Below are 24,288 nucleotides of genomic sequence, written 5' to 3'. Positions count from 1 at the left end.
TTAATAATATACTTATGAATAATATCAACAATAACGAATATTAAGTCACCAAAAGAAAAAACCTAAGAACATTTGTGTGTGTTGGTAGTGACAGTGACAAAGGTTTCTACTCACATGAAGATATAAGATAATTAAGATGTGGATACTTAGTATATCATAATATCAATAAATTTAGTCAAATATTTTATATTATTTAATAATTAATAATTATTAATTTTATATAAAAATATCTTTATGTGAGTAATCTTTTAAAATTAAATTATTTTTATGTTTTTTACGTATTTTTTAAGCCGATAAATTAAATATTAATCCATGGTAAATATTAATTTTATTTAAAATTTTGTCACTTACCAATAAATTAAATGATTGTATATAAAAAATAATATTTAAATCTTAGATTTTTTTTTTTTGTCCACGGTATCCCCTAACCTGATAAGTCAAAGACTAATTCGTCGCGGATCTGAGTTCTATTTAAGGGTCTGTCGCTGACCAATGGGTTACTGCATGTACAAGGCGGGATTCGAACTCTCGACACTTGTTTAAGCGGACGAGTGAGCTGATCACTCGACCAACCCAAGTTAGTTAAATCTTAGATTTTTATTTAAACGAACGGTGAAACTCTAATCACAATTATAAAAACAATTTGAAGAATGGCCCAAAAGAAAGAGAAAAGACATAACAAATTTTGGCCCATTAATAAAGTTTCTTTTTGTGTAAGTGCCCACTATATATATACACATATATTTACACACTACATTTCATGGAAGATGCAAACACTGCTGCTCTTCGTAGCCGTTATCTTCCTTCCTAAGTCCTAACACTCAAACCAACTTCTAAGTTCTAAGTATCTACTCTTACTCCTTTGTTTCATTCTCAATGCTTTTTCTTGTTATCTCCCCAATATCTATGTTTAATTGACCACACTTCCTCTGTTTTTGTTTTCAGCTTCTAGTATTCAGTAATCTTTCGGTTCTGTATTCTGCCGTCTCCACAAAAGCGTAGTTTGTAAGCATATACCTTTATTACACTAAGGTGATTCCTCTTTTATCTCACTTTTTGCATTAAAAAAAGGTTCTTTTGTTCACTTTTGCTTTTGCTTCTGTTTTTTTTAATGAACTTCATGTTGCTTTCATGACCCTTTTTTTCTAGCTATACTTAACAAGAATACAATAAGGAATTTGGAAACTTTTTCGTGTTCTATTAATTGTTTTGTGTTATTGTCTTTGTCTTTGTGTTCTGATTGTATAGAGATCTATAGTTCATTGAAGAAACTTTCTATAGAGCAAAAATGGCTGCTACTTCATTGTTATCCTCGTGCTGCATGCATATGGGAATGGTTCCTCCCAAAATGGCTGCAAATTATTTGAGCGCTCAGCCATTTGATCATCTGAAGTTAAGGTCATTTGGGGGTCCGGAATCATCGGAAAAATTAAAACTTTTGCACAAAGGTGATGAGTTCCTGTGCCGGGTTGCTCAGGTTGAAAGAGTGCCTTCCTTCTCTGTGGGGCAAAAGTTTCAGCTTGATGATGTGATTGAAGCTCAGCAATTTGATAGAGATACACTTGGTGCCATATTTGAAGTTGCAAGGAACATGGAGAATATTGAAAAGAGCCAAATTCTAAAGGGATATCTCATGGCTACCTTGTTCTATGAGCCATCAACAAGAACTAGGCTTTCATTTGAATCTGCAATGAAAAGGTTAGGTGGGGAAGTTCTCACAACTGAAAATGCAAGGGAGTTTTCCTCCGCGGCTAAGGGAGAGACGCTTGAAGGCGAGTCTGCCTTTAAATTAACAATGTAGAGTTGCTTTATGTGTTCATCATTCTATCTAAATTTTTATTTTTAATGTCACTCTACATCTTGAACAGATACCATAAGAACAGTTGAAGGTTACTCTGATATAATCGTGATGCGCCATTTTGAAAGCGGAGCTGCCAAAAGAGCAGCAGTAACTGCTGGCATTCCTGTGATCAATGCCGGGGATGGACCAGGAGAGCATCCCACACAGGTATATTATATAGATATGGACTCTTCAGCAACATGCTATGATGCATTGTTTGTTAGATAGGAAGATGATACATTGTTCCAAGATCCTAGTCTCTGGCTTCACCATATAAATTCATCTTCATTTATGGCATGTGTTTTACAATTTATGTTTGTTTAATCCATGAAAAAGTATTTCTATATAATAGATAAGCTTTTGCTGCTGAGAAATTATGTGAAAGCACAACAATGAGATTCAATGAACAAGTTTATTATTGGCCAGACTTTGTTTGGTGGAAATCAAATTTCTTGATGAACAAAATCACTTGAATATGTTACTTTTGCCACATAAACATTTAGATAACTATTTTGTTGACAATGGGATTTTAGCAGAAAAAGTTAGCCAAACTTTTTTTCTTTTACGATATTCTCTAACAATTTGAATGATAGAAGAATGATATATACCATTTTGCATTCGTTACAATTTTGATTTTCAAAACCTGGTCCTTGATTAGGCACTGCTGGATGTTTATACCATTGAAAGAGAGATTGGAAAACTTGATGGCATTAAAGTTGGACTCGTCGGAGACCTTGCTAATGGAAGGACGGTTCGGTCACTAGCATACTTACTTGCCAAGTATAAGGATGTGAAAATTTATTTTGTCTCTCCTGAGGTGGTTAAAATGAAGGTAACTGTTGCAAATGGTGGATATGGCATTCTTCTTTTAAATGCACTAGATTGAACTTGGTGCATCATGGTGCTACTCCCTCATGGTTGAAATGATGAGTTACAGCATTAGAAGCAATATCTTAAAGGCACTTAATTAAACTCAGTACATCATGCACTAAGATAATTCAATGGTTCAAATATAGTGCATAATGCACCCGGTTCAATTTGGTGTATCATAGTGTTGTCCATAGTTAAAATGATGAGTTATGGTGTTTCTTTTATAGGATGACATAAAATATTATTTGACATCAAAGGGTGTGGAGTGGGAGGAAAGTGGTGACTTGATGGAAGTGGCTTCAAAGTGTGATGTGGTTTACCAAACTCGCATTCAGAAAGAGAGATTTGGAGAGAGATTTGACCTTTATGAAGAAGCAAGAGGCAAGTACATTGTGAATCAAGATGTTCTGAATGTGATGCAAAAACATGCTGTGGTTATGCATCCTCTTCCTAGACTTGATGAGGTAAGCATATTTATATGCATTGTACTTTGTTTATGAACATAAGCTTAGAGTTGAATTGATATATGCCTGACATTGAAAGAGTTTTGCACTGCTTAGAGTTGTATACCAAACAATTTCTTTTTAGGTGACTACCGACGGAAAAATTTCATGTGAAAATGATAGTTACAAATCATTAGATAGTTTGACATGTTTAACTAAACTACTTAACATCTTAATTATCATCTTCACGAGAGTAGTCACCTTTCTCAATACTATATGAACTAAATTGATCCTGTAAATTCAATGCAGATTACTGTGGATGTTGATGATGATCCAAGAGCTGCTTACTTTAGGCAAGCAAAGAATGGTCTATATATTAGGATGGCCCTTTTAAAGGTTTTGCTTCTTGGTTGGTAAAATGTTGCATTTACTTTCCAAATGATGTTCCAACCTCAAGTTGTTTTGGGTGTAATTGGTACATTTTATGCTGTTGTCTCCCTTCATGGGAATATTTATAGTAGTAGTAATAAAAATATAAAATACTAGTTTTGGTAGACATTAGTAAAATAACTTGTGAAATGCAACCCATCTTTTTCCTAGCCAGAAAAGAAAAAGCACTTCCAATAGCAAGAGAAATTATGAAGGGCTCATTTCAACCAATACTCAAAAACCACCCAAATTTAAACAAACTCTACAAAAGAAGTAACATGCATACACTATAAGCCAAAGAAAAATTAAAAGGGCATCCTTAATAGAAAAGAGTACATAACTGCCTACAGAGAAGGCTATCTGGATCAAAAGTGTAATTTTGATGAAAGTATACATTGCCCATAAGGGTAAGCTAATATGTAGGGAAGCTTGGATCCACATTATGGGCCCAAGACTCTAATCCCCCAACAATATCTTTGGCAGAAGTGTAACCCATTTTCTGAAGATACTGAACAGCCCTTTGAGAATCATTTCCCCTTCTGCATATAACATACAATTGTGCACTTGAGCCAGAAGCTACACCTTTCTCTTCCTCTTTCTTCAGAGCTGTTGATATTTCAGGCAACCTAGTCTCTAGAGTTGACAGAGGAATGTTGAGAGATTTGGGGAGTGATACAATCTTGAAATGGTGACCTGGTCTAACGTCGAGTAGCACGTGCGGTTCCTTGTTAAGGACTATGTCGCTGTACTCCTTGCTGCTGATCCTTGATTCAGTGGCAAGTAGGTTTAGCCTCAAAGGACCCTGGGTATATACACAACTAAGTTGGAAAAGATATAATGTAAATATAAAGGATTTGGAAGCATAAGCTGAGCATCAACGAAGTCATACCACAGACAAGGGAGTTTGAGTGAAATTCTCATAGTCAAATTCTTGGAATTGCTGTTGCTTAAAGGTTGTGTTTTCTGCGCAAGCTTCGCATTGCATGGATCTTCCTCTAATTTTGACCTGTTAAATAACCATAATCAGTAACCATAAAAGCTCTTGTTGAAGTATCATGTCAACCAAAAAGTTACCCAAAAAAAAAATGATTTATTATTTATGGCCTATATAGGTTCCATCTTGCAGGAGATAGTAAATATGTGCACAATAAGCAGAGTGGTGGAGTTATTTAACATACTATTCGAATCCTTGCAGACAATGCATCAAAGAGAAGCATCCTTCCTGAGAGAGTTTCACCAACAGATGCTGCAATCTTGATTGCTTCAAGAGCTTGGAGACAACCAATTATACCAGGAACTGAAAAAATAAAAAAAAAATAATAAAATAAAAGATTGTCAGAAAATAATGGAACGACTAAACTAAAGTAGATTCAACTTTTTGCTATCATAAATGAAAGAGTACTAAAACTGATTTGGCTCATGAATACACGGGTAAATTTACCTACTCCTAGAACTCCACTATCAGCACATCTTTGGCACGCTGTTGTAGGTGGTGGAGTTGGAAAGAGACATCGATAGCAAGGACCACCATTATAATTGTAAACAGTGAGCTGCAGCACAAGTTTTCATTAACCAACTCTGAAATTTATCAAAAACTTTGGTGTGATACTCCTCGAAATACTAAAAAATGCTAATAAAGACATATACCTGCCCTTCCAATCCCAGTGCAGCACCAGATACAAGAGGCTGCATGTAACACACAAAAGCAATAAATACAAAAAAGTAAGTTGAAGAAACATAGGCTTTCCTTTAAACCATTTATATATGTATGCACCCAAAGCACATGAATATGTGAAACCTTAAAACATGTAGAACTCATCAAAATATTTAAATGTCGTATCATTTTATAATGAGTTCTAAAATTTTAAAGCCCAGTGAGATAAATCACAGATTTCAAAGGCAACAACTCATAATATCATATATACTTCTTGAAAAGGTTTAGAAATTCCCCATAATCTATAGCATAAATAATCCAACTCAAACTCTAAATATTGTTCGTGGATAAATATGAAAGTTCACATTTTGAAGTTTGAACACGACTTCTTTGCTGAATTGACACAGGTAATTGCACAAAGTAACAAACCAAACAACAATAACCATATGGACATGCAATGGACATTTGTTGGGGGAAATACAAAAATTTAAAGTATCAACACAAAAGCACAGATAACACCAAATTCAAATGAAGTCACTCAGTACAAACCATTAGGATTTACCTTTCCTAGTACCACACAGCAATCATTGATCATGTACCGGCTAGGAGCATTATCTGTAGCATCTACTATTATATCATATCTAACAAAATGCTGAGAGTCATGGAAACCACCAGGATTCACCGACATAAAAAATTAAAAGAAAATATTCAAATGAAATGAAAGGTAATCACAGAGGGATGAGAATCCCCAAGCAAGGAAAAAACTAATCCCATTACAGCAAGGATACTGGCTTAGTATTTCCAAAGCATTGGAGGTCCGCAAAGCTTCTTGATGCTCCACAATCTGAATAGTGGAATTGATACTGATATTCCATACAAAAAATAAATAAACAAATAAATCAGTTCTAAGAACAGCGATGCAACTATTACAAGCAATTCGAGTAAACTTGATATGGGGATTTCGTCTCAGTCTCTCCTTGAAAATCAATGCAATGAATTTTAGGTAAGAGAGTATCATACGAGCGACAAGCAGCAGCAGCAGATTTCACTTTCGGCTGGCCAATATATGCTTCTGTGTGAATAATCTGAAATACAGCATGAACAAGCCAAATTCACCAATAGCAGCAGGGTTATAAACAAATTCAGTAAATGAACTTGGAACACAAAAGAACACACTATACACATTAACAGTTTGTTCTGGCAAAAGTGCAAACATGTACCTGCCTATGCATATTATTCAGCTCAACCACATCATGATCTACAATACCCAACCGACCTGAGAATAATTTTTGAAACATAAGCTCTCAAAAGAGTATATACACAATCCTACATATTATTGGAAAAAGCTTGAACTTTGAAGTATAAAATGAACTAAAACAAAAACTATAAGGTAACACTTATTGAAGCATGATCACAAGAACTTACCAACACCACAAGCTGCAAGGTATAGCAATGCAGGGGAACCCAATCCTCCAGCTCCCACAACCAAAATTGATGCATTCAACAGATTTGCCTGACCTGCAATACAACTCAATTGTAATATGATGATGATGATGATGATGATGATGATGATGATGATGATGATGATGATAAAATCAAATATATATGTAAGTGAAAGTGAAAGTGAGAAAAATGAGAACTTTGAGGACCTTGAACACCAAAGGAAGGAAGCAGAAGGTGACGACTGTATCTGTAGATCATGTGAGGCTCCAAAGCGTTTGATGAGTGCGACGAAGAACCACCATTGGATACGACACCGTTTTTGAGATGAAGATGGTTCAGCTGAGATTGAAGCTCAGATATTTTGGCGTCGATTGTGTCCCTTTCTTGCTTGAGCTCATTGATCTGCCGCCGAATCCGAGAGGCCTCTGCTTCCTGCGTCTCCGACGACATTTCAAGACTCAGGTGACCTTCAATTCAGGGTTCTTTCTGCTTAATCGCTCAAAACCCTAAACCCAACTAATAATTAGGGTTTTCTTTTTTTTTTTAAATATTAAATTATGTCACTCACTTGGTTAAGTTATTATATACAAATACAATTATGGGTCAATAAATTCAATCTTATTTTTAATATATATTTTTTAAATAAATTTAAAATAATATGCGTCATTAATATTAATGTAAAAGTTCTTAAAAATGATTTACATAATGGAAAATATTAGAGATCTTAATTTGTACATTAATATGGATAAAATATTGATATATTATTATCACTTAATTCATTTTTTTTATATTTTATAGATATGTCATGTATTTTACAAATTAATATATATATATATATATATGATGTATCTGTGTGGAAATTTGATGCATTATAGAGAGGGGTGTTTATGGTTGGAGTAAAAATTGGATTTATCCTGATTCAAATTTGACTCTAAATATATATGAGTTTATTAAAGTTTTAACAATAATTTATAAAAAAATTTATTTATAATGTACTCATTTATAAAAAAAAAATTGTTATAAAAAAATTGATATTCATATTTGAATTTAAATTTATCCATAAATTCTAATTTAATGCTTCTTTGATCTATTTTTTAATTTGATTAAAAATAAAACAATAAGCTTATAATTAATATAACATAATACTAAAATTAATTTAAAAAAATACATATATATATATGTATATATTAGTTTTCTTAGAGTGCACATAGAATTGACTTAGATCCGAACTCGACTCGAAAATAAAAATCGAGTCTATTTTTTGAGATCTTAGAGTGCACATGGAACTGATTTTTTTTTTTTTCAAAGATAGAATATAATATTATTAATTAGAAGATTAAACAACAAATAAAATTGGTCCAACTTTGAACAGCACAATAATATAAAACCAAAATAGGGTATTCCCACTTAATTTACTTTAAAACAACTGAGACTAAAGTACTCCCACTTAGCTTATTCTACTAAGGTACTCCCACTTAACTTATTTTAAAACAACAGAGATTAAGAATTGGACCATGCGCACCCCTAATCCTATAATAGATAATAACCAATAAATGAATAAACTAACTACCTTTAAGAGATTACGATGTTAAAAAATTTATAATAAACAAAATTAATCTTGTATCTAATAAATAAATAAATTAATTAATATTTTTATTCATAAAATTTAAAATACTAATAAATATATATCTGAAGAAAATTAACATTTAACTTAATTTAATTTAACAAAATATATGAATTTAACTTGAGAGATATATTGGAATAAAGAACGCATCTCTCAATCATTTTTCCTTTTTTAATTATATTTTAGCATTTGATAGTCAAGCTTTATCTAGAGAAAGGAAAAGTCAAAAATCATTCTTTTCAAAATAGTGATTATATCTATCAAGTATTCAACTTGTTTTTTTCCTTATGCCGCCTTATATGATAAATTAATATTATAAAATGACTTAATTGAGATAAGTACATCACTTTCAATTCTGAAATATATGTTACACTTACTTTTACATTTTTTTATGAATATCTAAAACTTTTTAATAATTTGCATACACCATTAGTTCATCTCATGACACGTTCTAGAAATAGAAATTATTAATCAACTGTTTATCTACCCTTAATCACATGTCCTGTCACAGAATAATCCTCGGTTTGATTATAAATAGATTTATAATATAAAAAGAAATTAAATTATATTTAAACTAACCTAGAAATCAATAAAAAATTAATTGTCTTCTCTACTAATAAGATGTTTAAAAATCAATAAAAAAGTACTCATCATATTCAAAACTTGTTTAAAATCTTTTTTATATAAGTAAGGAATTGTTTGGAGTGAGAATAAATCATCAGATTTGATAAATCGGTGTTATTCCATTTGTTAATTTTAATAAACCCTTCATTTATTTCAACGGCTAAAGGTGTAAGCAAAGTAGATGTCAATTACATTCCTACAAAGAAAAGCAAAATATTTCTTTAACATCTTTATTAGTGTATGGTGTTGATACCTGTTTTGTTGTTTTTTCAATTTTAGTATTTAATTTGAATTTTTAATATGTATATTATCTTAGAATGTTAATGTGATCCTACACTAAACCCACAAAAGTTTTTTTCTATTTGTGGTTTAATCTCATTAAAAATATTATATATACACTAAAAAAATTAGTTATTATGTATTTTTTATATTTATATATTTTTTAGTTAAATAATTAATTATTAAAATAATTAAATATATTATAATAAATAATTAAATATATAGTAAATAAATAATCAAATTTATTTATAACAATAAAATAAAAATATTTATAAAATATTAAATATATATTTATATGTTTAATAATTAATTGATGATTGAATTTTAACATATACGTAGAATGATTGTGATTCCATTAGTGTAACGTAAACACCTTTAAAAATATAATTTTTCTTTGAGATAAGGGAAAACTAAAAAAGGTAATTATTTATTGTATTGATTTATGAATTTATCACCATAGAATATTTAAACATACATAATAAAAAAAAGGGTAGTATATATTATTAAAACAATTTTTGTAATGATTTTTTTTTTTAGTTTCTCTATAAAATCGGATAGAATATATATCTGATAGTTAAATAGATGATGAGTCAATTAGAAGTGGATTAGCATATAAAAGAAGAGGGAACAAATGGCAAAGCATGGATATGTGTATGGAGGTAATGTGCAATTTTGTCCTTTTGCTTTTTGGGTTTGCATGAAGTGGCATATTTATACAGCACCCAACACCACATCACTTTAGAGTCTCCACCTTATTCTTCATTACAATTATAAAATTACCAAATAGTCTCCATCAAACTCAAAGCATCATCATCATCCATGGCTGGTTCTCATTTCCTTACCATTCTCAATTCCACTTCAAGATCCTCCTTGGTTAAGCCTAATACTACTAGGCCAATCTTCAACAATTCCACTAAGGTATACCTTTTATTTTGTAAATTTCACCTTTAATTTAATTTTTGTACCTAGATATTTTGTTGTTGAATTACTTGCCTGCTTGGTAATTTACATGACCTACTATAGCTTTGAATAATTTTGTGTTATTTTTTCATTAATGGGTAAGAATGATCCTAGAAGAAAAATGAAATTGGAGTAACCAATGTAAGATATAAGGTGAAAATTTATGTGCAGTGAGGTTGATAGTTAAAGAGTCTTTAAATAATTTGATAAATTTGACTAAATTATTATTTAACAGCTCAACTATCAACTTCACACGAGGTTAACTGGGTTACTGAGTTTCCACCAAGATATAAACTTTTTCTTTGATTTTGATTTATCATATGAATGAATGAATTGGGTCATGCATGTTTCAGAATTATGGACAAACAAGCAGTGCTAACCGCGGCCGATTGACGGAAGAAAGGGCACCATCAACAGCTGAAGAATTCGAGAGAGTTGCTGAAGAGAAGAGCAAGAAAATCCATGAAGGTGGAGCTAGAAATGATGGTGATAATAATGGTGGTGCAAAACATGCCACAAATGGTGATGACTCTAAGGTTGATTCCTCTAAGAAAAGGTACAAAGAGTGCTAGATTCTGTGTCACAAAGGTTGCAGCACATGGGGTTCTTAGGAACATGCTTTGTCAATTCTCAGATATGTTTCTGTTGTATATGAAGCCAGAATAAGGTTGTCTTGTTTTTCATTGGCTTCATTGTTAACATTTGAAAGCTTCTTAAGTCTTTGTTATCAATAATATGATTATCTTGGTCTATGCATATGCAACTAATTTTAAACTCCACATTGATGTTGGTTGATACATATATTGATTCAATGTGTTAAAAACAATCCAAATAGTATATTAAAAAAACAGGGGAATATGTAAGAAGTGGAGTATTGAGATTTCAGACTCTTCTTTTCATAAACTTCTTGTGCTCATGTTGTATTGTTGGTAGACATTAAATAAGGTAGAAATTCGGGTACAGTCGACTTCGACTTCACGTGAAGTTGGTATTTGAGAGCCGTTAGATGATTTGACTGATTTGACTAAATTTTTATCTAACGGCACTCAGATATCAATTTCACGTGAAGTTAACTGCACCAGAGTTTTCACCCAAAAACAACAATCACACATGAGAAAGAATAAATTTGCAACAAGAAATATTTTGGACATAGAAAATCTATATGAAATAGGTATCAAATCCTATCCAATACAGAATAAAATAAAAATATGATTTTAGAACAAAAGTAATCAATTTTCAAATTTATTCTTTCAAATATTATCTAAATACATAAATCTAATTGAATGCAAAGGGAGGAGAATTTGTGGCCATTTAAGCAATTCTTCCTCATCCACAAAGCTTTTTCCTATGAAGGAAATTTGGGTGTGAAAGGGTCCCTCCATCCAATGAAAGATTTGTTCTTATCCAACTCCTTTGTAGTTGGGAGGTAGCATCTATTTTGAAATTGATTGATATGACCCTTAGAACTTGTGTTTAGGGTTTACTAAGTACTACTTCAATTTATTAATTAAGACATTATATTCATATACATACATATATTCTCTTTATTAGAAAACAATAATAATAATTAATAAGATAATGTTTTGAGCAATTCCTATTGATTCTACCTTTTGAGGATGTTTTGCAACACAAACAATAAAGAAGTGGACCAAGAAGCCAGCCAGACATTTGAGCACTCAAATTCAAAGGGGGGAATAAAGCTATAATATTTGAATATTTCATTACTAGAAAAGGAAATAATTGGTTATATATAAGAAAGTTTGGTAGGAGGATATAGATTGCAAAAATGGTAGGTGAAAATAATGAAAATAATATAATGTGAATTTAATGGAGGATTTTGTACTTCACTACTATTTTGTGTGGTGTGTGTGCTTTGATAGATGATGGAGCAACTAACAAATTTCTTAGTTATCAACATAGAAGTATAGAACTAAGAAAATTGATTTTTGATCATTGAACCGGTCAAAAACCGATGAACCAATTGAACCGGCATTAATTTTTACAAAAAAAAAAAAAACTAATTAAAATAAAATAAAATCACATTTTATATATGAATATATTATTTTATTATATCTTATTTAAATTTTACTATTGATCTAATTTTCCAAAACCTTGGATATAAGTTTAATATAGCTGATGGGAGGAATAAAGCTTCCATGGAAGTTAGTGAGTAATACTATGCAATATTTAGCAATGCAACAACACTCCTTGCTTCCATAGTTGTTCATTTCCAAAAGCTTAAAAAGCCTCCCCAGTATTTTGATGCTACATGTGTCATAAAATGCACAAATCATCAAGTGCCACATGCCAATTGATGAATCTTTTTTTCCATTACAGTAGGTCTTATTCGTTGTAGATCGAAATTCTATTTAATGATTTGTCGTTGATTAATTAGTTGCTTTATACAAAAGGTAAAATTTGAATATGTGACACTTGCTTAAACAAACAAGTAAGTTAACCACTCAACTAACTAAACTAAATATTTTTTTGTTTCCTATGGTATCTCTAATTCGGCAGACTAAAGACTAATCCGTCACAGATTTGAACTTTATTTAAGGGTTTGTCACTGGTCAATGAGTTGCTCTGTGTATAAAACAAGATTCGAATATCTAATACCTAAGTGAACTAGTAAACTAACCACTAGAGCAGTCTATTTTTTTTTTTACCTAAACCGTATCTCCCAACCCGACAGGTTAAGGACTAATCCGTTACAGATCTGAGCTCTATTTAAGGGTCTGCCGCTGGCTAATGAGTTGCTGCATACACAAGACGGTGTTCGAATTTCCGACACTTGTTTAAGCGGACGAGTGAGCAGTCTGTATTAGTTACCAAACTAACCTTTTTTTTGGGAACAGGGTCTCAGGCCCGAAAAAACAGTTTAATGTGTTGTCTTTTATCTTGAGACACTTTGAAAGATCATTTACGTAAATTGATCCATCTTAACTACTGTTGAGTACGAGCCCAAAACAGTTGGATTTAGTTTTCTCTTTTTCATCAGAAACTTAGGAAGGATCTTTTTCATTTATTTTGGGTAGATAAAAGAATTGATCATTGGGCTTGGGCTCACCAAAATTTTTACCAAAACTTGTATGAAGGTTTCTCTCAAAAAAAAAAAAGACAGGTTTATTCTGATTGGTTTATTGACTTTATTCACCCTTTTTATGATTTTCAATCACAAAACTTACATTGGTTTATTATTATTTTACACCTTTTCCCCTCTCCCCTCTAGTTTTGACTGTTATTTTAATGCTAGTTTGGTGCATTGAGTAATTATTTTACCAATTTCACTATTGTCTCTAACCTAGTCCCTTGTTTCTAGCTGAATTTACCTTTTGAGTTCTGTCACACACACTGCCTTATACTATATAGTACATTAGTACTTGAGTTCTGTGGTTTTGATAACATGTTTTTTAGAATTTCTTGAGTGTCATGACTTTCTTGCGGGATCATTTATTTTGCTTCATTCAATACAATATTTAAGAGTCACTCCCTTGTACCATGAGAAAGCACATACCCCATTTGTTGAACTATGTTTAGGGATAGAAAAAGGCCAGACCGTCTGTCAGGGTTTGCAGCCTGATCTGTGTTTGACCTAATCTGATCTGACTTGTTATAAAAAAGGTACGGACTTAAGCTCTTTTAAAAGTCTTAATATGTTAATAGATTAGGTCCATACTCACTAATTAGTTTTATTGGTCTGTCAGGTCTATCTGAACCTATTAAAACATAATTAAATATATAAATAATTTTTTATTATTAACAAAATTATAAACTATTTTAAATTTATAATATTATTTATTATAAATATTTTTGTATATAAAATTCTTATAAATATTAAATATGATATATTATATATAAATATTTTTATTAAAAAATAATTTTTTTAAATAATATTTTTATTTTTATAAGAAAAAAATATCAAGCCTTTTAGCAGGTTTCAGGCTAGGCTAGACTAAATAATAGGTCATGCCTAATACTTTATAAAGAGTCTATAGCCGACTGTAGGCCAATTAACTACATGACAGACCAAACCTGTTAAGAGCAAAATCTGGCATGACTTAGCCTGTTTCTACCCTTAACAATGTTATATCTTTTTTTTTTTGTTATTTTTTCTTTTTATTGGTTATTAAATAGTAGCTAGAGAAAAAATGCATCAACATTTCTCAAAACTCAAACCATAAATTCCCTATTGATTTTTGTTTTGTTTTGTTTTGGTACACTAATAATAAGCAAATTAGACTTGTTGTAGTATCCTAATGCATTATTGTCTATTTCGTTACTAGTTATTTATCATTTCAACTTTACTTCTAGCAACATGAATATCTATAATTCTGTTGCATATCTAAATTTTATTTAAAAGTCTATTACTGGTCAATAGATTGTTCCATGCACAAATCGAAATTCGAACTCCTGACATTTGTTTAAGCGAACGAATGAACTAACTACTCAATCAACCTAAATTGGTTACACACTTAACCTATTTAGCACTGCCACGCGCCATCAACGCGAGTTCCTTCAAAGTAGTATAAGAAAAAAAGGTAACATGGCATTGGTCTGACGTGCAGAGTTAATTCAACTCTGAACATTGTTTGTGAATTGTGATTGTGACCAATGCTTGAATTTTTAGGACACAAAACGAGCAAAGCATGCTTCCACTAAATTTTGCTTGATTTTCGTTCTGCTTCCTTATTCCATTCAATTCAAGGCCATTCCCCATTAACCCCCGCTAATTTAGTTACACACTAAAAAGAAAAATAAAAATAGATTGCTTTTTAGGCCCTTTGAGGTTTGAACCCTTTTTTGTTTTTTCATTATGTTGCAACCGCAATTAAAGGGACCAAGAAATGGATCATATAATCACCAGCATTGTGGAGACAAACCCATGAATCCCGTGAAACATTATATGATCTTCCATCTTCAATTCTTACTTTCTCCAAGTGTTGCAAATCAGACTCACCTTTTTGTCTTGGTAGGTGTCACTTTTCCTATTGATTTGATTAGAACTTCCATTTTAATTATTGCATTCACATTGGTTGCAACATTTTTATTAATTTATTAGTAATTGATAATATTTGTCCACGCCAAAAGTGAATGTCTAAATAAATACTCTAAAATTTCTGCGCTTTTTAATTTTATTATAGAGAAGGTAATGGTGTAGGACAGCGATATGGAGCAGCAGCGTACTTTATAAGCCTATGATGTTAAAGAGTTATTAATTGGACAGTGCGAGTGCTCTCAAACAAATCAGATGGTCCAGTTTAAAAAAAATAATAATAATCAATTCGGACCATCCGATTTGAATTTTGTTTTATTAAAAAAATTTTTTATACAATACGGACAGTTCGATTTGCTTTTTCCAAATTTCAAAATTTCCCCTCTGCAAATCGGACTATCCGATTTGTCCATGATATTTTCTTTTAAACATAACTCGTATGGTCCGACTTGTCTATAGCACAAGTCAGGAAAGGCTACCCCACAAATTGGTCTAGCACCACTATGCCCCATAAAACAGCACATCACATACATGCCTCCAATAACAAAAAAAATGAGCCAATTTTTTGAGTTCAAACAAATATTATTGACATATTAATAGCATGAATCAAAATTTTCTAAACTAAAAAAAAATATTAATAAATTAGTGATGTTTATATATAATAAAAATTACAAATTTAATAATAATTAATTCTTATTTTATTACTTTACAAATCTCTTAACTTTTTAAAAAAAAATTAGTTTATGATATTGGTGGTTTAGAACATTGTATAAACTTTTAAAATATGAACAAAGAAAGGAAAACTAAAAAATGAATTTAATTTTGATATACTGTTAGTGTAAAATTATTTTACACGTGCATTTAATTACATAACGATCACATTAATAAAATTAACTACCTTTTATATTGATTACCTGAATAATCATCCAAAAGAACAATTATAATTGTAGAATATTTTAAACTGATAGTACATCAAGATTAAACTCATAAAAAATTTAAGTATAAAATACTCTCATTCTTGAGCAACATTTTTTAATTGCCAAACTAAGTATAATGTAAAAATTTACACTTTCACCCGTATTTGTAGACTCATTTGGTAGAATAAGTCGATCTAGTATACGATACAAAATGAGTATATAACGATAACTAATTTTAACTAGATGCTACCAGAAAGGTATCATTGTAATTGTGATGAAAATGAGTTTGTGATCCATGCAACCTTGCAAAAACCCCTACTAGTGGTGCAGTGTTATAGGTACATGCCTCAGTTTGCATGTAATTGGATCTCTCATCTTTGAAATTGTCTTTGATATCTGGGCCCCCAACAAGGGCCCCAACAAGAATGTTAGGGTTAGGATCATGCCTTCCATACCAATTATCATACCCTTGAGTGCACCCTATAAAACCCTTGTTCCCTCTATATGATTCAATGGATGCACCCCTATGGTGCACCCTCACTGGAAAACTTGTACCGTACCCTACCAAGTAGCTCATACCCGTTGGATTCGAACCCAAGATGTAATCAACTTGTGATTTTGCAAATGTTAAGAGATTGTTGGGACCCACTACTCCTTTTGGACACGTCAGCTTTTGATCTACGGCTAGAAGATGATCAGAGTAAACTGTTAGAAGAAATGTGGCCGTCGATACGTATTGCATGTTGTTCCATTGGCGGATGTATAGTAGACCGCCCGGGGTGCGGTCTACGTTAGTGTTGTTGTCTTGGTTGAGGCCAAGACATGCACAAAGGTAGTGCTCTACCTTTGATCGATACTCTTCGAGTATCAATTCATGTTTCTTATGCTTTTCTTCCATTAAGAGCTGCCAAATTTGTTAAAAAAAAATGTTAGTATGATAAAGGAAAAAAAATAAATACTAAGAGTACGTTTAGTTTATTTTAAAATTTTATTAAAAAATACAATTATTTAAGGATGGAAATTCGGGTGCAGTCGACTTCACGTGAAGTTGGTAGTTGAGAGTTGTTAGATGAAAAATTAGTCAAATCAGTCAAATCATCTAACAGCTTTCAACTATCAACTTCACGTGAAGTCGACTTCACCTGAGTTTCTATCTTATTTAAGATAGCAAGTGGCTTGTTTTATTAAGGTTTAATTATTCTGTTGGTCCCTATAGTTTCGTGAAATTTTCAATTAGGTTCCTATACTTTTTTTCTTTTCAATTGAGGCCCTACACTAATTTTTTTTTCAATTAAGTCTTTCTTAGTAGTAATTGGCTTAATTTTATAGGGACCCAACTAAAAAAAAAGAATTGGTATAGAAACCTAAATAAAAGGAAAAAAAGTGTAGGGACCCAATTAAAAAAAATTGGTGCAAAGACTCAATTAAAAGGAAAAAAAGTATAGGGACCTAATTGAAAATTTCGCAAAACTATAGAAACCAATACAGTAATTAAACCTTTATTAAACTCAAAATTTTAAGAGATGTTTGTTAGTTAGCAGTTACCATGGAAGCAATGGCTTGAAGACCAGCATACTTTACATCCCAGCTGAATTCAGTGATGAACCAAGTGGTCCCACCAAAGTGTTTGGCATTGTCCAAGAAATACATGAAATATTGTTCCTTTTGTGTGGCGCTATATAGCCAAATTGCTGCCCAAAGCAACTCATCCATGTACCCACTAACTGAAGCATAATACCCTTTTGCCACTCCAACACTCTCATCATATTTCCCCTTGTACTTCTCACCAAACTCAAACAACTGCAAAACACAATCCATTCAATATAAGTACAAAAATATTTCTTTCACTAACTTTTTGTACTTACTCTTTGATTTTCATTTTGGATAAGTTTACATTTTATTTTATGAATTTCATTTTAATTATTTGCACACAATCAATCCTATATTTCTAATAGAATAAAGTGACAAATAAATTTATGAGAATTTACACGTTGGACAGATTAGTCTTAAAAAAAAATTAAATAATAAAATTATTTAAAATAGTAAATGTAGACACTTTATCTTTAAATTAGTCCATATAATTAGAGTGAAAGCTCTTAATTTAAAGGTTTAATTATTCTGTTGGTCCTTATAATTTCGCAAAATTTTTAATTAGGTCCCTATACTTTTTTTATTTTTATTTGAGTCCTTGCACAATTTTTTTTAATTGGGTCTCTACACTTTTTTTTCTTTTATTTAGGTCCCTATACCAAATCTTTTTTTTAGTTGGGTCCCTATAAAATTAAGCCAATTACTACTAAGAGTGACTTAATTGAAAAAAAAATTAGTACAGGGACTCAATTAAAAAAAAAAAAAGTATAGGGACCTAATTGAAAATTTCATGAAACTATAGAGACAAACAGAGTAATTAAACCTAATTTAAACTACTACTCTGTACAGTTCTCATGAAGTTTATTTGTCACTCTACTCTTTCTAATAAAACAAAGTCATCTAAATGTATAAATTTAGTTGGATGATGGTGTAAAATTATAATATTATATACGTAGTGTATTAAAATTAAACTTAAACTGTTATTTTATTTGGACTTTGTTAAGTAGACAATAATTTTTGTGAACAATGTGAACAATGACTCTAAAATTAGCCTAATAAAGTAAAAATACACTACACCCTCAAATTACTCACATAAATCTTAATATTAGGATAATCATCCGTATACCTAGTGAATTGAACATAAAATATATCCATTATTTATATTGTTTAGTATTTTCATTATCCACCTATACTTTTCCTATTTTATATACATTGATGTATCTTAATGAATATATTTATCATTATTCATCATAATAATGTGTGTGTGACATGTTAAAACCAACTAACCATGATTAGATTTTTAAAATAACTTTTCTATTAGCTAATCCTACTATGGGATTTGAATAGTAGTACTATGTAATAATTGTAACTTGGTATAGCTAACTAACATACCTGTTTTGCATGATGCAAAAGTAGTTGAGAATAGTGTGGGTTTGTTCTCCTAAACACAATGGAAGCCGCCGCCAATGCCGCCGCCGTTTCGCCAGCAACATCCGAGCCGGGGTTGTTTGCATCAACCTTATAAGCTCGCCGTGATGTTGTCATGTCCTCCGGCCGCTGCCAACAATAGTGATCGGTGTCTCCATCACCCACCTGAAAAATTGAAACTTTATATAATTCACAGCAGCAATTAAATATAGCTTCACACCTTAGCTACATGAAACTCAAAATTAACGGCGGTTATTATCATATTAATATTAATGAAGGAAAAAAAAATAGAAAAAGGAAAGCAATTTAATGACACGCGCCAGTCAAGGCGAGTAGGAATACACTGCAGACAAGCTCATGATGAAGCCGTTGATTCTTCCGATATTTGAATCTATTTCCCACTGTGAACTTGGAAGAATTATCCCACTCTCAACGGCGGCGCGTGTGATGACCAATTTTTATTACAATAGATAAAATTAGAGTGCGCTATTATTTTCTGTTTTTATTTGCAGTAATTTTTTATTTTTTGAATTTTATAAAAAAAATAAAAACGATAAAAATGATAAGGAGACCGATTTAACAAAGACACTAAAAATGTATATTTTTAAAGATGTTTATGTGTGTCATATTATTATTAGACATCTTTATTAAACTGATTAATAATTTATTTTTTAATAAATCAGACCAAAATCGGACTATAATAAACTTAATTGTCTGTATTATAATTATTAGACCCAGTTTAATTCGATCGAATTACACAATCTAAATTAAATATCTTTAAATTTTTTAATAAAAAAACAAATTTTTAAAGCCCTAAAAATTTAAAAATATAATTAAATCCTTAAAAAAATTGAGTTTATTGTTATTATTATAAAAAAATCGATTTTATTCTAATTTATTAAGAAATTTAAAAATAATCGATTTATATAAGGCGTCTTTTACAAAAAGACGTTTTACGCGTCTTTATGAAACATTCCCAAACGATAAAATCTTTTTTTTTTTTTTTGGTTACTGTTATTCACCAAATTAAAAAATTAGAAAACGCTGAAAATGAAAATTGGAAGATATAAACTAAAAGCACCCTTAATTTCAATGGAATCATGTGAATTGAGATTGATGAAGATTCATATTACCTCAACCCAGAGGACATTTGGGTGAGTATGAGCCTTGATGAAATAATCAGTCCCCCACTTGATGGCTTCAAGCGCGTGAACATACTCGCCGGCACCGGCGAGCTGTTCGCCGTATTCCATGGCACCCCATGAGAGCATTGTCACGGTGAAAGCCATGGGTAACCCAAATTTAACATTGTCCCCAGCATCATAGTATCCTCCAACTAAGTCCACCTACAAAATCAAAAACATAAGAACATGTCGGAGAATGAGAATTGAATGTGATGTTTAATATGCATACCCCTTGTTCAAGACCATCGGTGAGACCAGAATGGTGGCGCCAAGTGACCCTTTGATTGTAAGGTAAGCGACCTGAACGCTGTGACTCGAAGTAGAGAAGGCTCTTTGACAAGGCTTCGCCATAGTTGAATGCCTCACAAGGGAAGAAGAATGTTGTCTTCATTAATATTATTAGGAACGAAGCAATGCATTCTTTTCTTAGACAGCATGTTTTTTTCTTCATGTTTTTTTCTTCTTCTTTTCTCTGTCTCTAACTCTCTATGTATCTCCCTGTTTTGTGTTACTACTCTTTTATATGGGATATATACGGTGTGTTTGGTATGGGCGATTGTAAACGGTAAAGTCTTAAGTAAATTTTATGTATTTATTGGGGAGAGAATTTGAAGAAGGTTGAGGGGTCATGGGGATGTTGTGATTTGTGGGAGAAGAAATTTTTTCTTAACATTATTGCCATTGCATATATAAAAAAAAAATTATTTTGATGCACTGTGATATAATTTATAAAATAATTTTATACTTGCATCCAATTATATAGTGTCGCATTAGCAAAAATAATCACTCTTTATTTTGACTACATGGTTAAAAATGGATATGATTAGACAATTTGATAAAATATTTTATAAAGTTAATACATTAAAGCTAAACTAAAAAACATAGTGTATTAATCTAACCCTTTATACATTTCGAGAGAGTTGAGAGATTATTTTGCAATATCTGAATATTTAGGGGACCGAATATAATTTTTTCTAAAATATAATATGAGAAAATTTGTATATTATTGAGTGCTCGCTTGTAGACTCTGAACCTTCACGAGTCAAGTTTTTTTAACAGGATACCATGTTGAGTTTTTAATATTCGTCCATAATGGTCTTCAAAAAGTACTGTATTAATGCTATCAGAGAACCAACATGCTTGTAAGCTACATGTTTTAGATAAGAAAGCCCTTATATAGTTCAAAGCGGGAAAAAAAACTAGCCCAATGTGCAAATAATCTATACTAATTATCAATATCCTCTGTTTAAAATGAAAGAATTACTCATCTTTCTAAGTAATTTTTATTTTTCATACACAATCCAAAGCAAAGCATACCATTTCAAAACTACATAAATTAATCCATTTTCATAAGAGCCCCCATCCACGTTGTTTTCTTCTCTCAGCCTTACGCTCACACTCACAATCAAAGATACAGATTCCTCCCCAGTTAAAGAAACCTCCTCTTTCAACTTTTGATCGAACACACGGAGTGTGAAATGGAAGGTAGTTGTGATCCATGCCATGTCATGGGGATCAGAGAAAGTGATGCTGCTAAGGTCATGGCAGCAGAACTTGGCTTTCCTCCGTCTTTATTCCCCAACACCAGTCGCCTGCGGCGCAAGGCATTTCTAGGTCCAAGCTGTATATCGGCAGGTGGCGGCACAGGGCATTTCTAGGTCTAAGCTGAATACCGGCGGGTGGCGCACAGGGCATTTCTAGGTCTACGCTGAATATTGTCATGTAAGAAGTTGTCATCCCCTAATTTTTTTTATTTTAATCACACTATCATTGACATGGCCATTAAGTCATTCACATATCCATCTGGGTTCCCTTTGAGATCACTTTCTTGAGGATATGGGAAGCAAGCAAACCAGCCACAATATCATAAAATAATACATGGTATCATAGATTATTTAAGATAGTGAATTTAAAACACTCGTATATTGGTTATAAGCTTTCTTAATAAGTAAAGGGCAATACTCACTCTTCTGAACAAAAGCAAACGATTAGCATATCAAGTCAGCCAGAAACTGCAGTATAATAAGTAGCTGATATAGAAGATGCTTCTCAGGCATCACTACTAGTTAATTAACCTAATTCTACTCCCGATGATGTCGAAAACACGACTGCCATGCACGCTGCATCATTCAGACAGCTGCACCTCCTGTCTGATGAAGCATGGCATCTATTTCGTCCCCATCCTCCATTTCGAGCTGCAGTAGAAACATTCATGTAGAGCCATAAGTGATTGATCCAATTAAACACATATCAGAACCTAAGCTGAATTCATATAACATATAATAGCAAATACATACCTCGTCTGGAGTCTGATCAGCTCGGAGGCGACGGCCATCGAACAGGAAAGCAATGGAGTTGAAATCCACTGACTGTCTGTCACAGTATGCGTTCATCAGCTTTTTCAGTTGAGTGCTTCTCTTGATCCTGAAGAACACTTCATTCCCATCCTACAACATCCAAGAACATCTCAATGTTATTCAAGTTGTTTCATATCTCTAATTCTATTATGTCATCACATAGTGAAAACATTTCGACAAGCCAAGATAGATAACAAAGAATAAGATATCAGAATCTGGATATAGATAAAACTTATGAGCCATGATTATACAATTTGGCAATCGAGCACCTAGATTCTGAAGACCACAACAAAAGCATACGAAAAGAAGTACACAAGATCCAAACTGTGATATTCACAATTTGCACCAGACAAAGAGGTTTAAATGAATCTTTTTCAAAGTTAAAACAATGTTATTAACAACCCTAGCCCTTGATGCAGCTTAGCAAAGTTTCCATTTGAGAATTCTTATCTTAACTATCTGTAACTTTCCATTATCTACCTTAACATGTTTGGATTTTCTGTTTGCAACTCCAAAAATAGGGTTTGGGCAAAAGCAATAGAGAAAAGCTTTGGCCACAACCACGATCCAGAGCTTTTCTACACAGAAATTCAAACATGCAGTTACTTAGAAAAGTTAACCACCCATAGAAACAACTATTTAGTTGAAGTTGCATAAAAAGCACACAAATTCAAACATCTTCTATTTAAAAATAAAAAACTTAAATTTAAAACCTGATCAGTTCATAAACATTGTCTACGAATTTTTAAATTTTAAATTCATCAGCTTCTACTTTCACTCTACTTTCACTTGCATGTTAAAAAATCTCAAATTTACAACAATAAAACAAAACATCAGCACAAATTTGATCACGTATCAGCTCATCAGCCGCCATAAACTTCACAACAAAACAAATCCAGAAAATTTAAACAAATTTAAAATTAAACCATGAGCACAAAACCCTAAAACAATGTTTCAACAAAAAAAAAATTCCGAAACTAAACTTTGAAATAATGCAAAAGAAAAAGCAACAGCAACAACAACAAATGGATCTGGAATCGAAGAGGAGAATGAAAATTACGAACCTGACCCTTGACCTTGAGGTTGATGTGAGCTCCACCTTGCTCCGTTGGCTTCTTGTCTTCCTCGTTCGTCACGCCCGACATCTTCTTCTCAATTTCTCGAACCGAAAACAGAAACTCACTCTTTTGAATTTTTCTCCGCCGTGAACTACCACTCAAAACCACCGTGTGCGACTGTGAATGGAAACAGAGAATAAGAGCCAAAAACTATTGTAAAGTGGAAGTAAATATAAATAGTGTTATAATAAAGTGGCGTCAGAGTCACAAGAGAGAAGAAAATGGACGGTTCTGATTTCGATTGGTCCACTTGGATCTGACGGACCAAAATATCTCTCTATCTTTCTCTATTTCCTGGTCATACTTGAACTCTTTTTTTTTTTTTGTTAATGGATTTTGTATTTGTAATACGTCACCTTTTTTAGTGTTATGGCTTAATTGGGCCAGCTCAACCACTTTCTCGTTCTTGCTTTGAAAGGTCTTTGTTATATTGGGCCTATAAGCCCAATAACTGTTTGGCCAACCTTAGATTGTTCCAATCCATAACTAGCTTGACCAAAAATAATGTAGGCAAACATCTAATTCTATATAATAG

General features: G+C 32.0%; 5 protein-coding genes across 6 annotated transcripts; 2 read left to right on the top strand and 3 right to left on the bottom strand.

Moving 5' to 3' along the window:
* Positions 1-755: 755 nt before the first annotated feature.
* Positions 756-3,714, top strand: LOC107609061 (aspartate carbamoyltransferase 1, chloroplastic). Of its 2 annotated transcripts, none has more exons than XM_088493960.1 (7): positions 756-837; positions 946-1,032; positions 1,249-1,772; positions 1,869-2,008; positions 2,499-2,672; positions 2,938-3,174; positions 3,463-3,714. In XM_088493960.1, exons 3-7 carry the CDS (start codon positions 1,289-1,291, stop codon positions 3,568-3,570), a joined length of 1,143 nt encoding a protein of 380 aa, XP_088350086.1. In that variant the 5' UTR covers positions 756-837; positions 946-1,032; positions 1,249-1,288; the 3' UTR covers positions 3,571-3,714. The 2 variants fall into 2 exon arrangements, with proteins under 2 accessions (XP_088350086.1, XP_088350085.1); XM_088493959.1 differs by having other exon boundaries at positions 756-844.
* A 170-nt stretch (positions 3,715-3,884) lies between these two features.
* Positions 3,885-7,279, bottom strand: CNX5 (co-factor for nitrate, reductase and xanthine dehydrogenase 5). Its single transcript, XM_016310890.3, has 11 exons — positions 6,886-7,279; positions 6,662-6,754; positions 6,457-6,512; positions 6,257-6,321; positions 6,025-6,099; positions 5,799-5,877; positions 5,230-5,268; positions 5,024-5,132; positions 4,761-4,879; positions 4,472-4,588; positions 3,885-4,384 (listed from the first exon to the last, which is right to left on the bottom strand). Exons 1-11 carry the CDS (start codon positions 7,127-7,129, stop codon positions 3,995-3,997), a joined length of 1,386 nt encoding a protein of 461 aa, XP_016166376.1. The 5' UTR covers positions 7,130-7,279; the 3' UTR covers positions 3,885-3,994.
* A 2,619-nt stretch (positions 7,280-9,898) lies between these two features.
* Positions 9,899-10,925, top strand: LOC107609034 (uncharacterized). Its single transcript, XM_016310852.2, has 2 exons — positions 9,899-10,124; positions 10,520-10,925. Exons 1-2 carry the CDS (start codon positions 10,026-10,028, stop codon positions 10,736-10,738), a joined length of 318 nt encoding a protein of 105 aa, XP_016166338.1. The 5' UTR covers positions 9,899-10,025; the 3' UTR covers positions 10,739-10,925.
* A 5,237-nt stretch (positions 10,926-16,162) lies between these two features.
* LOC107609033 (endoglucanase 11-like) lies at positions 16,163-20,845 on the bottom strand. The gene is made up of 5 exons (XM_016310851.3): positions 20,508-20,845; positions 20,228-20,440; positions 19,059-19,259; positions 17,622-17,876; positions 16,163-16,980 (listed from the first exon to the last, which is right to left on the bottom strand). Exons 1-5 carry the CDS (start codon positions 20,727-20,729, stop codon positions 16,312-16,314), a joined length of 1,560 nt encoding a protein of 519 aa, XP_016166337.1. The 5' UTR covers positions 20,730-20,845; the 3' UTR covers positions 16,163-16,311.
* Positions 20,846-22,150: 1,305 nt separating this feature from the next.
* On the bottom strand, positions 22,151-23,913 carry LOC107609035 (small ubiquitin-related modifier 2). Its single transcript, XM_016310853.2, has 3 exons — positions 23,700-23,913; positions 22,576-22,725; positions 22,151-22,473 (listed from the first exon to the last, which is right to left on the bottom strand). The coding sequence occupies exons 1-3, from the start codon at positions 23,778-23,780 to the stop codon at positions 22,408-22,410; spliced, it is 297 nt and encodes a 98-aa protein (XP_016166339.1). The 5' UTR covers positions 23,781-23,913; the 3' UTR covers positions 22,151-22,407.
* Between the last annotated feature and the right edge of the window lie 375 nt (positions 23,914-24,288).

This window comes from Arachis ipaensis, chromosome B7, assembly GCF_059453495.1.
Source record: "Arachis ipaensis isolate K30076 ecotype BB chromosome B7, ASM5945349v1, whole genome shotgun sequence".
Classification (NCBI taxonomy): Eukaryota; Viridiplantae; Streptophyta; class Magnoliopsida; order Fabales; family Fabaceae; genus Arachis; species Arachis ipaensis.
The sequence above is the reverse complement of the archived record's forward strand: the minus strand, read 5'-3'. Positions and strand labels throughout refer to the sequence as shown.

Bases quoted from the DNA above. Each gene is read 5' to 3' on its own strand.
- LOC107609034 (XM_016310852.2), top strand. From the start codon at position 10,026: ATGGCTGGTTCTCATTTCCTTACCATTCTCAATTCCACTTCAAGATCC. The intron at 10,125-10,519 runs GTATACCTTTTA...TGCATGTTTCAG, and splicing joins TCTTCAACAATTCCACTAAG to AATTATGGACAAACAAGCAG.
- CNX5 (XM_016310890.3), bottom strand. From the start codon at position 7,129: ATGTCGTCGGAGACGCAGGAAGCAGAGGCCTCTCGGATTCGGCGGCAG. The intron at 6,100-6,256 runs GTATGATACTCT...ATGGAATATCAG, and splicing joins GCTGCTGCTGCTTGTCGCTC to TATCAATTCCACTATTCAGA. The intron at 5,133-5,229 runs GTATATGTCTTT...CTTGTGCTGCAG, and splicing joins CACTGGGATTGGAAGGGCAG to CTCACTGTTTACAATTATAA.
- LOC107609033 (XM_016310851.3), bottom strand. From the start codon at position 20,729: ATGAAGAAAAAAACATGCTGTCTAAGAAAAGAATGCATTGCTTCGTTC. The intron at 20,441-20,507 runs GTATGCATATTA...TTGATTTTGTAG, and splicing joins CCGATGGTCTTGAACAAGGG to GTGGACTTAGTTGGAGGATA. The intron at 19,260-20,227 runs GTAATATGAATC...TCAATTTTTCAG, and splicing joins CAAATGTCCTCTGGGTTGAG to GTGGGTGATGGAGACACCGA.
- LOC107609061 (XM_088493960.1), top strand. From the start codon at position 1,289: ATGGCTGCTACTTCATTGTTATCCTCGTGCTGCATGCATATGGGAATG. The intron at 2,009-2,498 runs GTATATTATATA...GTCCTTGATTAG, and splicing joins CAGGAGAGCATCCCACACAG to GCACTGCTGGATGTTTATAC. The intron at 3,175-3,462 runs GTAAGCATATTT...AATTCAATGCAG, and splicing joins CTCTTCCTAGACTTGATGAG to ATTACTGTGGATGTTGATGA.
- LOC107609035 (XM_016310853.2), bottom strand. From the start codon at position 23,780: ATGTCGGGCGTGACGAACGAGGAAGACAAGAAGCCAACGGAGCAAGGT. The intron at 22,726-23,699 runs GTTCGTAATTTT...TGGATGTTGTAG, and splicing joins ACCTCAAGGTCAAGGGTCAG to GATGGGAATGAAGTGTTCTT. The intron at 22,474-22,575 runs GTATGTATTTGC...TTTCTACTGCAG, and splicing joins CTGATCAGACTCCAGACGAG to CTCGAAATGGAGGATGGGGA.